This window comes from Lytechinus pictus, unplaced genomic scaffold (genome assembly GCF_037042905.1).
Source record: "Lytechinus pictus isolate F3 Inbred unplaced genomic scaffold, Lp3.0 scaffold_29, whole genome shotgun sequence".
Lineage (NCBI taxonomy): Eukaryota > Metazoa > Echinodermata > Echinoidea > Temnopleuroida > Toxopneustidae > Lytechinus > Lytechinus pictus.
Genome location: NW_026974149.1, coordinates 110624 through 123210, shown reverse-complemented (window position 1 = coordinate 123210; position 12587 = coordinate 110624). Strand labels below are relative to the sequence as shown.

General features: G+C 39.7%; 2 protein-coding genes across 2 annotated transcripts; one reads left to right on the top strand and one right to left on the bottom strand.

Moving 5' to 3' along the window:
• Window positions 1-216: 216 nt before the first annotated feature.
• Window positions 217-2672, top strand: LOC135158084 (uncharacterized). The gene is made up of 2 exons (XM_064115369.1): window positions 217-1053; window positions 1603-2672. The coding sequence occupies exons 1-2, from the start codon at window positions 259-261 to the stop codon at window positions 1933-1935; spliced, it is 1128 nt and encodes a 375-aa protein (XP_063971439.1). The 5' UTR covers window positions 217-258; the 3' UTR covers window positions 1936-2672.
• A 2837-nt stretch (window positions 2673-5509) lies between these two features.
• Window positions 5510-11887, bottom strand: LOC135158083 (uncharacterized). Its single transcript, XM_064115368.1, has 3 exons — window positions 11778-11887; window positions 9444-9528; window positions 5510-8310 (listed from the first exon to the last, which is right to left on the bottom strand). Exon 3 carries the CDS (start codon window positions 8159-8161, stop codon window positions 6653-6655), a length of 1509 nt encoding a protein of 502 aa, XP_063971438.1. The 5' UTR covers window positions 8162-8310; window positions 9444-9528; window positions 11778-11887; the 3' UTR covers window positions 5510-6652.
• Between the last annotated feature and the right edge of the window lie 700 nt (window positions 11888-12587).

The following is a 12587-nucleotide window of genomic DNA, read 5'->3' as shown; positions in this document are numbered from 1 at the left end:
CCACTTATAAGTCGTTACCACCACTTATAAGTCGCTCCCACCACTTATAAGTCGTTCCCACCACTTATAAGTCGTTCCCACCACTTATAATTCGTTTACTGCGTCTGGACTAAATTCTTCGTAAGGCCTATGCTAGAGCGATTTAGAGTCGATTCAGAGTCATCTTCTTTTAAACTACTGACTTTGTTCTGACCATTTTAGCCAAAAATGGATGAACGAGAGCAAGAACGAAATGCAGTGATAAAGATATGCTTTGAAATGGGACTCATGTACAAAGACATAGTTACGATTCTTGCCACAGAGTGTGGAATTGTAATTTCTTTCCGTCATTTGAAAAGGCTGCTCAGACAGCATGGCCTGTCAAGGAGAAAAAACTACAGTGACATCGGTGAGGTTGTAGACTTTATTCTAAAGCAGGTCGAGGGATCGGGTCGTCTGCATGGCTACCGATGGATGTTTGAAAAATGTCGGGCACATCATATCAATTGTAAAAAGGAAGATGTAAGGATAATCCTTGGAGTTGTCGACCCAGAAGGGACAACTCAGAGGAGAAGGAGAAGACTGAGGCGACGTCAGTATTCATCCAAAGGGCCAAACTTTTTGTGGCATCTGGACAGCTACGACAAACTGAAAGCATTTGGAATATGCATTAATGGCTGCATCGATGGGTTTTCCAGGAAAATAATGTGGATGAACGCCTACCACACTTCATCAGACCCGAAGGTGATTGGAGGGTACTACATAGAAAAGGTGTCAGACATCGGAGGATGTCCATCTGTTGTACGTGGGGATCTAGGTACCGAGAATGGATATGTGCGTGACTTTCAAAGGTTCTTCCGTGAGGACGACGAAGATGGCATGGCGGGCATTCGCAGTTATCTAGAAGGTCCAAGCACCGCCAATCAAAGGATCGAGTACTGGTGGTCCTTCCTTCGAAGGGAGTGCATGGAATTTTGGATCTATTTTTTTCGCGATTTGCAAGATGACGGTGATTTCATTGGCAATTTCGTAGATGTCAATCTCCTACGGTTTTGTTTCTTACATCTTATCCAGGTAAGAGCAATGGCAATTTTTACCTCCATTTTAGATTTGCATGACCATCGACCAAAATTAAGAATCAGAAATTAAGATTAGAAGAAAATCTTTAACTTTACTTTATAATATCATATAGATCTAGGCCTTTAATTGTTCTTTTACAGTGATCAACTTTTTTGTTCGCACTGCAAATGAATTGAAGCAGCGCAAGGATCTGGTTCTGGACATTTGAGAATGTCGATCCCCAAGAAGTAACGAAGTTGGATATTGATCAAACTTTCAAAAGGATCAATGTAAAAAAAAGTTGGGGCGTTTTTGCAGGGTAGCTTTGCCCCCCCCCCCCTCCAAAGGGTCAGGGGTGCTGCTCTCAGGGGCCTGATTTAATATAGCATTTAGTAACCGAAGCCATAGATGTTTAATCATGCTTCAGTGCCGAATAGAATATTGCCAAACATTTTACATTTTAAATTTCATGTTTCCTCCCTTGTGTCTTTTGTTGACGGTATACTGGTTTATGCTTAAAATATTAAATGACGCCGTTTTATCTCTTTCCCATCTCAATTGCAGGCTGAGCTTGATGAAGTGGTAGATGTATGGGATCGGCATCTCATTAGACCATCGAGGAACGTCCAAGCTCCTAGCGGCCGCCCAAACATCATGTTCAACTTGCCGTCTTTGTACACTACAAGAGATTATCTGCATGGTGTGAGCCAGGAACGTATGCAAGCATGCAAAGAGGAATGTGTTTTCAGAAAAACAATACCATGTGATGAAGACATCTTTGAACTCTGTTGCATCGTGATGAATGAAGTTGGGTACGAGTATCCAAGAGACCGACACGGTGCTCGACTTCTTTATGTAGCTCTTCGACGTGAGATAACACACTTGCTTAACAATTAATTCTGTCTGAAGGTGCAGCAGCTATAGGTTCAAACCAACTTAACCAAGGAATACAAACAATGCCTGTTCATGTGGGTGTGTTTTAAGTTTTTCCTTTTTGTTCTTCTTAAGGAAATAAGCATAGTCTAATTGCCTTCTCGCCAATCATTGGTTTTGTACACAGTTTGACCTAGATTATCTGGCCACTATCTGGCAAGGAATTTTTTTTCCTCACTCTTTGCTTCAAGATTGAGGGAAAGTTTCTTACTTTGTTTTATTTAAATTTTGTACAAACAAAATGAAACAAGTCTGGAACAAAAGCTTGCCATTTAAATGTATAAGTTTGTTCATATACCAGTTTAATTAAGTAATAGGATATGCTCTATATAGAGACATGTTGTCTAGGACTTGTCTCTCATATATGGCCAAATCAATTATCTGGATGAAGGCCGGTCCCGACCAGATAACCGAGGTCGAACTAAAATAATTCAGCAATGAGTCAATGGAGGTTTACATTTCAAAGTGATGGACAAGTATTGATTTCTTGTAACTTTTTATTGAAAGTAGAAAAAAAGATTGACACAGATCTCGGTACAAAATCTATAAGGACTACATAGGCACTCTGTAGGCATCTTAAGCATTTTATTGAAGTTTTTCATACTCAACTTTCTTACTGCTTTGTTCGCCTTGGACATATTGTAATTGTTCTGTTCATGTCATATTACTACATGTAATTAAATCAACTTGATTATCTTCCAGACTTGCCTTTGATGTTCTATGTGTTATACATACAACTCGGACTCATGGACTCAGTAGCATTATGGCACTGCATGGGCCAGCAGCTGTGGGTATGCGTTACTTGTGACCATCTAATTAAGGCCCCTAAGTTTAAAACAAAAAACATATATTGACCCTATATGGAAAGTGGCACTGAACCAAACAAATTTACTGTGGACTGTGGAGCCCTACAAGTACATGTATGTTACCAAAAACACACATTCAATGGAATCTGCAAGTGGGACAATGTACATGGTTATTTTCAAGATTGGTAGATAGTGAAACACAGCAAAATGAAAGTCGTATCATTAATTCTTCTTAAACCAACTTGTTCCAATAACATATTTAAGTAAACAAAAGAAAATTCTCTGGTTTTTTATAATATGCCTTGGACCAATAACAATAAAACACAAAAACGCCATAAACGTTCTTTCACTATGGTCATTTGGTCCAGTTAAAATTAACAACATGAAGGATTCTCTTGGTACTTTATGATATGCCTTAACCAAACAACATTAAAACACAACACCATAACTGTTCTCAAAGCAATACGCCTACCTACCATGTTCATGGTTATTTGCAAGGTTGGTAGATAGTCAAAACACAACAAAATGAAAGTCCTAATAACCCGTTGAAGACTAGTCCTGATTATACTCCGGCTGGGGTCTACGGGAAATGTGTGTTATAGCAAAATAAGCTCGTCTTCAACGGGTCAATGCTTCTTTAACTAACTTTTTCCAATAATATACCGTAAAGTAAACGAATTGAAGGTTCTCTTGGTTCTTCATTATATGCCTTGGACCAATAACATGAAAACACAACACCATATTAAACCCATTTGATCCGAATAAAACATGGCATGAAGGTTCTCTTGGATCTTCACGATACATGTATATCCTTGGGTCCAACATTAAAACACACCACCCTGAATGTTCTTTTCATGTCACTTCATAAACCCACTTAATCCAATATCCTTGAACACCGGGGGGGGGGGGGAGAGGGTACATGCCTAGTAAGGTATACACAGAACAGGAGTGTGACGCTCTAATGGGCGACTTTTTGGCCCAAAAAATTATACTATATATTTTTGCCCATTTCGTCGATAAATTGCACAAAAAGGTAATTATTCTTAATAAAACCCCTAATAATGGGTTCCCTTCTCCGCCAAAATGAACCTTAACAAGTGGAATGCCTCTGGCCGTCTCACCTGCATCACGCGATTCAATATAGCAGCAGTGCTGATTTTGAAAACTACTATAACTCGCACAAGATGTTCAGTGATACTTGGTTACTCTTATTTCTACGTTTTATGAACTAGACCCATACACTTATAGAGATATGATGGTAATTCAACATATACCCCCAACGTGGCCAAAGTTCATTGACCTTACATGACCTTTGACCTTGATCATGTGACCTGAAACTCGTACAGGATGTTCAGTGATACTTGATTACTCTTATGTCCAAGTTTCAAGAGAAAGATCCATCAACTTTCCAAGTTATGATGGTAATTCAACAGATACCCCCATTATGGCCAAAGTTCATTGACCTTTGACCTTGGTCATGTGACCTAAAATGCGCAAAGGATGTTCAGTGATACTTCATTACTCTTATGTCCAAGTTTTATGAACTAGACCAACACACTTTCAAAGTTATGGCGGTAATTCAACAAATACCCCAATTTGACCAAAGTTCATTGACCCTAAATGACCGTTGAACTTGATCATGTGACCTGAAACTTGCACAGGATGTTCAGTAATACTTGATTACTATTATGTCCAAGTTTCATGAATCAGATCCATAAACTTTTAAAGTTATGATGGTAAATCTACAGATACCCCCAATTCGGCCAAAGTTCATTGACCCTAAATGACCATTGACCTTGGTCATGTGACGTGAAACTCATGCAGGATGTTCAGTGATACTTGATTAACCTTATGTATACGTTTCATGAACTAGGTCCATATATTTTCTAAGTTATGATGACATTTCAAAAACTTAACCTTAGGTTAAGATTTTGATGTTGATTCCCCCAACATGGTCTAAGTTCATTGACCCTAAATGACCATTGACCTTGGTCATGTGACGTGAAACTCATGCTGGATGTTTAGTAATACTTGATTAACCTTATGGCCAAGTTTCATGAACTAGGTCCATATACATATTAAGTTATGCTGTCATTTCAAAAACTTAACCTCAGGTTAAGATTTGGTGTTGACGCCGCCGCCGCCGCCGTCGGAAAAGCGGCGCCTATAGTCTCACTCTGCTATGCAGGTGAGACAAAAATGGGTTGGGTTTTGCGGCTTCAGCGACACACTCCCATCAGAACCAAATCTGAGTCCCCCCCCCCCCCCCCCCCCTTGGGTTTTAACATCATATTATGACTGTTCTGTGTTTCTTTGTGGAATTCCTGGGTCTAATATGATTTAAACTCAAAACAGTGAACCAAAATTCACTTGTTAATTAAACAAAGATGGGTTCTCTTCTATAGAAACATCATGTTAAAAAAAGCCCATTTATACAATGAAAACAAGGGACAATCTTGACAAGAAGAGCCAATATCAAAACAAAGTGCAGTGTATCAAAATGTACAAAACATTTGGCATATTATAGTCATTGAATTTAACACCATCATTGTACAAAAACATTGATATTCTACAGTCTCTTGAACTCTCTTCGTGAACCAAATTGGTCCTACATTAATCTAATTAAGAATGAAGGTTCTCTTTAAGTGCTTTGAACATGATATGCCTTGTATCATGTACATTTTAACAACAGATCATTTTAATTATAGGGTAGAATACCTCATTTCGATTACTTAAGAGTGAATCGACATAAAATCTACCTATTTTAAATTGGGGCTTTATTGCTGCACATACTTCTTTCTTTGGATTGGTTTTCAATTTTGTCTCTTTCTGATGTCAAATACCATTTTGATAAATTTGAGCTCATTATTAAAAGGAAAATTGAATAATGTACATACATCTATATTCATCCAATCAAAGCATATTCGGAGCAAGAAAAAAAATGCAGCGGGAAGTGGTTGTCTCTATGGTAATGTTAGTAAACAGATTTTCCAAAAGTGACACAGAAGATTTGTTCACCTTTCACAAAAATCGTCTATGCCCACCAAAGAGTGAATGTAAGGGCAAAATGAGATCATCACTGAATCACGCACACCCAAATTTATCTGAAATGGTGAAATACGTTTATACATTTGGTACCAAAGTTACTTGGGAAGCCATTTTCTGAGAGTACACTTTTGTGATACACTACATTGTATGTATAAATACCAGATTGATTTCTGCATATTAATTCATTCAATATAATTTTTTGGTGTTTCAACACCATATCTGAAGCATGAAGATGTTTAATACTAAACCTTTGCAAATATGCACAATTGCTATCACTGCCATATGTCTCACACCTACAAATTTCAAGCTAATTAATAAATGTAAACAATTAGAGAAGACAGCCTACTTTCATCTTCATAAAGCAATGAGTTGTTCTGAGGAAGTTTAATAAAGGACAAAAATAAAGGGTTTTCTGCAAAATGTAGTCAGGTAGTGTTATGTTTATGCTGCATATTTAATTAATGATGTATGCTGCGTACGGGAAGTCAACTTTGAACTTGGGTAAGCCTTCATGTTTCTCAAAGCCAATACACCGATATTTGACAGTTTCCCGCATTAATTTAAGATATAAAGCAACAAAATTCAAGATTAAACTTGAAACTGTGCAGTACCCTGGAGGAAATGTACGAGTAACCAGTAGCCATTAACCAAAATCAAAGTTCATATATCCTGATGCTAATACACAATCCCACTCTTGGCGAAATTCCCGGTAACTTCCATAGGTACTTGGAAGTTCAAGAGTAGGCCCACATGTATGTGCCACTGGTCGCCTGCCTGCACCTTCTAGAGACGTGAATTGAACCATTATTTTGGAAACGCTCATCACTTCAGATCCTGTCAGAAAATGCATTAATTTTTTTCAATCCTTTCTTGTCTTGCCCCTTAATGTACTGCATGAGGAAACGCACCGAGTTTGACTCTTCCTGGTTGGATGGAATAGCTGAAAAGATCTCACAGACTTTCTTTGTTGTAGGTTGGAGCTCTTGGTATATGCTGAGAACTACCGAGGGGGTTGGAAGCTTGCTTAACAACTGAGGAGTCACAACTTCCCTCATACACTGCATCGCATAGCTCCCGTTCTGGATGATGACCTTGTGCGCCAACTGGAACATAAGTGCTAACGATTCCCCTTCTTTTGGTATGGTATGCCCACCTTCTCGGTCAAGGAGGTCAACGAGTGCTTCATGCTCTTCCTCTGTTGTGTTTCCAGACAGTGCAGACTGAACACAAGCTCGATCTCCATCATTAAGGTAAAGCTTGAAAGACTCCATCAAAGTGTCAGGCAGGACTGCATCTTCACCAAATAGCATGCCAATGACGAAAGCTGGTGCCATTCTAAGAGGGAAAATTTTGTGGTCTATGAATCCTTTCACAAGGATTCTTCCAACGGCTTTCCACTCTTCTGGCCCTAGTTCTGGGCACAAACCTGGAACTCTGAAATCTTCCCCATCAGCATACATTTCAAAAAATTGTTTCCAAAAGATTGTGTAAACATCTCTCGACACTCCTTCTGCATCAATTCCAAGTTCGTCCACAAACTCGAATTTTAGAGGGGATGTCATCATATCAGGTGCTTTGAAAATACACAGGAGTTCAGTTATAACCATGCATCTGTGCAGCTTTACCAATGAACGCTTTTCCAACTCTTCTCCCAGAATTTGTAGACCTTGTGTTAGTAGTGGTTCCTCAATAGCAAGACCTTCAGTTCTTGAGGGTGGAGCATTGCTAGTGCTCGGTTGCTCATGATCGGACTCCATTTCCTGCTCCTGTTCTGGTTGTGGTACTAATTCAAAGAGGGTTAGATCAATTACTGACTCAATGGCAGTATGGCTAATACCCGTTTCCGGAGTCAACGGAATCATTGGTAATGTTTCATCCAAGTCCTCATCTGCCTCATCAGGATAGAATGAGATGTCTTCGTCAGTGTCATTGGATGTCTTTTGACTCTTTCCCTTCTTCTTTGAGCAAATATATATCCGCAACATTTTTACTTCTGTCTCTAGGTACAGATCTTCTACATTACCCTCGGAAAATAGCTTTCCTCGAAAATCTTCCACATGGAAATAGAAATCATCCACATGACCTCTGAATGACATATTATCTGGAAAGAAAAGTCTCCTCCCCTCCTTGATGACATCGCCAGCTGTTGCATTTTCCCCCAACTTTAGATGCCTCGTTCCGCCACCCTTAGATGTTCGAATCTGCTTGTACTCCATACTGGCCACATCAAAGTCTTTCCACCCTATCTCCACCCTCCTTTCCTCTTTTTCTGCATTCCTGTTACCAATATTTTTCTTCTGAGATTTCTTGATCTTAATTTTTAATCTGTCTACCATTGATGGCTTTGCTGCTTTTGGTGAACTAGTAGAGTATGATGGCCCTGATTCACACTTGCAAAATGTTACCACTGCTACCCGGTCTCCATATGCTGGGATGTACTGGGATGTTTCTTATCATCAAGCAATGGGATTATTTCCACATCAACCTAATAAGAACAAACAAAAAGATAAAATCTTAGCTTTACTGAATATTGAATTAACATAAAATAATATGATATGATAGACACCTGGATATCTTCCCCAAAAGTCAATATTGTGCACCACCCCCTGCAACCAATCAGAAGCGCACATTTTGGACTTGAGATTCAATTTCAACCAATCAGAAGCACGCATTTTGGACTTGCGAATAATTTTTTTGAGGTGCAATATTAAATGTAGTTTTCCTAATTAAGTTCTTTCTTCTCCATCACAACTCATTGTTTTTTTCTTCTCCAAATTGGTGCTGTGCGAAAGGGTGGGTAGTGTCGCGTCACGTTGCGTGGAATGCCCCCACCCCCCCTCCACCACCGGTTTTGCCGAATGGGTGCATTAGGACTTTTCTATTATAATATTGATATTTGATAATAGGTCTTCTGATAATAAAAATAATGATGATGATGATAATAATAATAATATTTATAATTAATAGAAAGAGAGGAGTCTAAAGCCTCCCCCTCCCCTTCTTAAATTCCCATAAAAAGTATCCCTTTATCTTAATATTTATAATTCATTGATTTTATTCATACCTTTTTTAAATTCAAATCTCATGTGCCCCTCTGGGTTATCAAAGGGCATGGCCACAAATGATGTCAGTTCAGCATTCACTACAAATTTTGTTGGGGGAGTGGGGGGGGGGGGGGTAGACATTTTTTAAATTCGAAATTTAGTCCATAAATTACTGTTAAAAAGACATTTTATGTTTTGAATTTTTGGAAATAAAACCTCATTTGAACTGTTGAACTGAACTGTATATGTCTCTCTTCAAACCCTGCCTTAGTATCTTGTTAGATGTGTGCTTTGTCTTCTGTGTGTGTGGGTGTACATGTGTCCAGGTGTGTTAGGGTGTGTGTGCATTTGTGTGTCTTTGACACAAGACTTGCACCCCAAGCATCACTTCTCCAACAGCATTTCATCACATTTCCAGCAGATGGATGAGATGGTATCATTTTGCCTTCTTTGGAGATGAAGCAATGTAGGGTGCTTCCCAGGCGTCCTTTTGTCATTGGACGGCAGAAAAGTAGCAACACTTCTTTACAGTTATGCCCAAAACTCTGCAGCCAACTCTTGTACAGGTACTAACCTTATCTTCAACCATTTTCTGGATTATGTCTTCCTTCAGCCCTCTCTGTCTGAGGAAATATTTCAATTTCTCCATGATGACTATACTGCAGATGGAAAGAAAAGTGAATAGAAATAAATAAATGAAAAGTGATGAATAAAAGAAAAAAAGTTTTGGGTATGCATAATGCATCCTTACCAGGTTCGAATGTGAAGGGATGGGATGTTATACAGCAGATATATCACATATATTCCACTAATATTTTCATAACTGCAGTATTTTCTTTCATCATTGATATGCTATGTGAGTATCCTAACAAAGTTTCTTATAGTCACATAGAACATTAAAGATGTACTTTTCCTGTATGTTCAAGCCCAGTTACCGGTACTCGCAATGACAATAAAAAAAAACAAAAGTAACAACAAGAATACTACTATAATAAGAACATTAATAGATGTGAGATATTGTGAGTAGGCTATGTACCACATGTTTGTGTACACACACTTGGGTCGACCCCCGTCAATAGCAAATAATCCCTCCAGCCCACGATCATCATTCTATCATTGTCATAAAGTATCCATATCCCCCCCCCCCCTGGCTACGCAAAACACATTTCTATACTCTTTCTCGACTGTGAATACGTCTGACTGACATTATAGTTTTATTTTCTCTTTTTGTCTTAACTGAGCCCAGGGGCGGATCCAGCCGGTGGCAAGGGAGGGGGCCTAAAAAGGGGCCGACTTCGTGCGAAAAATTAAAAATCGTGCCGGCCGATTTTTGGCCTAGTGGGGGGGGGGGGGGGTAGTGAGCACAATTTTTTTTTTTTTTTTTTTTTTTTTTTTTTTTTGGGGGGGCACCCGAAAATTTTTTTACTATGAGAATACTTTTTTTTTCCACCGCCACCCCCCCCCCCCTTGGGCGCCAGGGGTAGTGAGCACACTTTTTTTGGGGGGCACCCCAAAAAAAATTTACTATGAGAAGGCTTATTTTTTTTCCACCGCCACCCCCCCCCCCCCCCCCCGTTAGCCCCCTCTTTCTTTCTCTCTCCCTCTCTCTTTTTTTCTCTCTACCCCTCTCTCTATATTGATAGGTTCACATGGTGTGATTACCATGATAATCAGAATAGATTGATATATATGATGACGGTTGTTGTATCGTGGGTTCTTGAACTGATATATATGTACAGTAACTGAAAGTAAAGGCAGAGAAACTCAATAGGTCCAGTTGCAGAGAAGTTTAATGGCAGACTCCCAGAATATCTGGATAGCAAATCAAGCAGGCACAGCCTAGGATTGGAATCTCTAACATTCAGAAATGACCATGCTAGGCATGTGCACAAACACAATAGAGGTGGTGATGAATGTATTACACAAGGGTAGCTACTGAATTACCATTAATGGTTGCCATGCAATGTCTGAACACAACAACGGTACGTAAATGTAAGGTGAGGTAAATGTAAGGTGAGGTAGATCTAGGCCTATATCAGTATATGTAATTAAGAAAAGTAATATTTCAAAATGATATTGTGTGGGTTTACGTTAATTTTTAAACTCACCTAGCTGGCAATCACATTCACAACAGTACTTGGAAGTGTAATTATTTAAGCTTTGGAAATGTCTGACTTGTTATAGTTATAACAGGACCCCCTCCCTGCCCCCCCCCCCCTTCTCTCGATTCATCTCTTGATCCAACTCTCTCCCTATATATGGATCGAGGTTGATTAATCATGATATTAAGAAGAGATTGGTAGATATGACCACGGTATATGAATGTTTAGTGAGGTATTCTTAATTAAGAAAATAATTATTATGGGCCTACTCTTGATTTTGGGTATGTTTTAGTAGGATATCTCCACGCCGGAGTTATGGGTCAAATCTAGATACGATTCCGAACTAGCGTCGGCTAGGCTAGACAGAAAAATCTGTTCCGACTCTGAGGAGAACAGACGGATTTTTGTGTCTAGAGCTATAGCCAGGCCTACGTCACTCAAGGCTTGGTGATAATGTGAAATATTGATATCAATATTTCACATTATCACCAAGCCCTTAAGGCTACTCAAGCCAAGACCAAGCCATAGCTAGCTTTAAAACAATCAAGCTGCATACATTCGGATGGCTAAGCGCTGAAGGAGGAGCTCGCCGGCGATGGCTAACCGGCCTGGGGATGCAGCGGCACCCTCCGTTGATACCCTTTTCGCCGGCCTGGTCGGAACGAAGTCAGTCCTAATTAGACCTAACGTTACAAGACTGTGAAGACTCTCAATTAAATATAAATCGCTCTATCCTAGGCCTATAGGATAAAGGTTTATAGTCGATCTGTAGTCACGTTAAAAGCAGTAAAATAAAGTAAACGTACCAATACATCTATCCAGGTCTTACTTGTCTCCGTCCTCGGCATGCATGACCGACCCCACTCAGAAAATCGTCAGTAGCATGCTTCTTCTTCTTGTTGTTATAATGTTGGGTACCTATACCCAGGTCTGTTGACGTTGGCGCTATATCCATCGATTTCGATGATTTTCGCCAGGCTTGGTTTGAGAGCTTCGGCGTCGGAGCTTCCTGGAGTTAGGGCGCGGCGTACTGCTCCCTTCTTCATAATTATATGCCATCAGGTGGTAGTTATAAATAAGTGGTGGGAACCACTTATAAGTGGTGGGAACGACTTATAAGTGGTGGGAACGACTTATAAGTGGTGGGAACGACTTATAAGTGGTGGGAACGACTTATAAGTGGTGGGAACGACTTATAAGTGGTGGGAACGACTTATAAGTGGTGGGAACGACTTATAAGTGGTGGTAACGACTTATAAGTGGTGGGAACGACTTATAAGTGGTGGGAACGACTTATAAGTGGTGGGAACGACTTATAAGTGGTGGTAACGACTTATAAGTGGTGGGAACCACTTATAAGTGGTGGTAACGACTTATAAGTGGTGGGAACGACTTATAAGTGGTGGGAACCACTTATAAGTGGTGGGAACCACTTATAAGTGGTGGGAACGACTTATAAGTGGTGGGAACGACTTATAAGTGGTGGGAACGACTTATTAAAAAAATATTGTCATGCATGTCCCCTCCCGGGCTCCGTATAATAATGACTTTACCCACAAATGTAATAAATTTGAAGGGATTTTCGGCGAATCCGTTCTAAACTAAAATCCTATAGT

Coding starts and splice junctions, on each gene's coding strand:
- LOC135158083 (XM_064115368.1), bottom strand. CDS start 8,161: ATGGTAGACAGATTAAAAATTAAGATCAAGAAATCTCAGAAGAAAAAT.
- LOC135158084 (XM_064115369.1), top strand. CDS start 259: ATGGGACTCATGTACAAAGACATAGTTACGATTCTTGCCACAGAGTGT. Junction 1,054..1,602: donor GTTTCTTACATCTTATCCAG/GTAAGAGCAATG, acceptor TCTCAATTGCAG/GCTGAGCTTGATGAAGTGGT.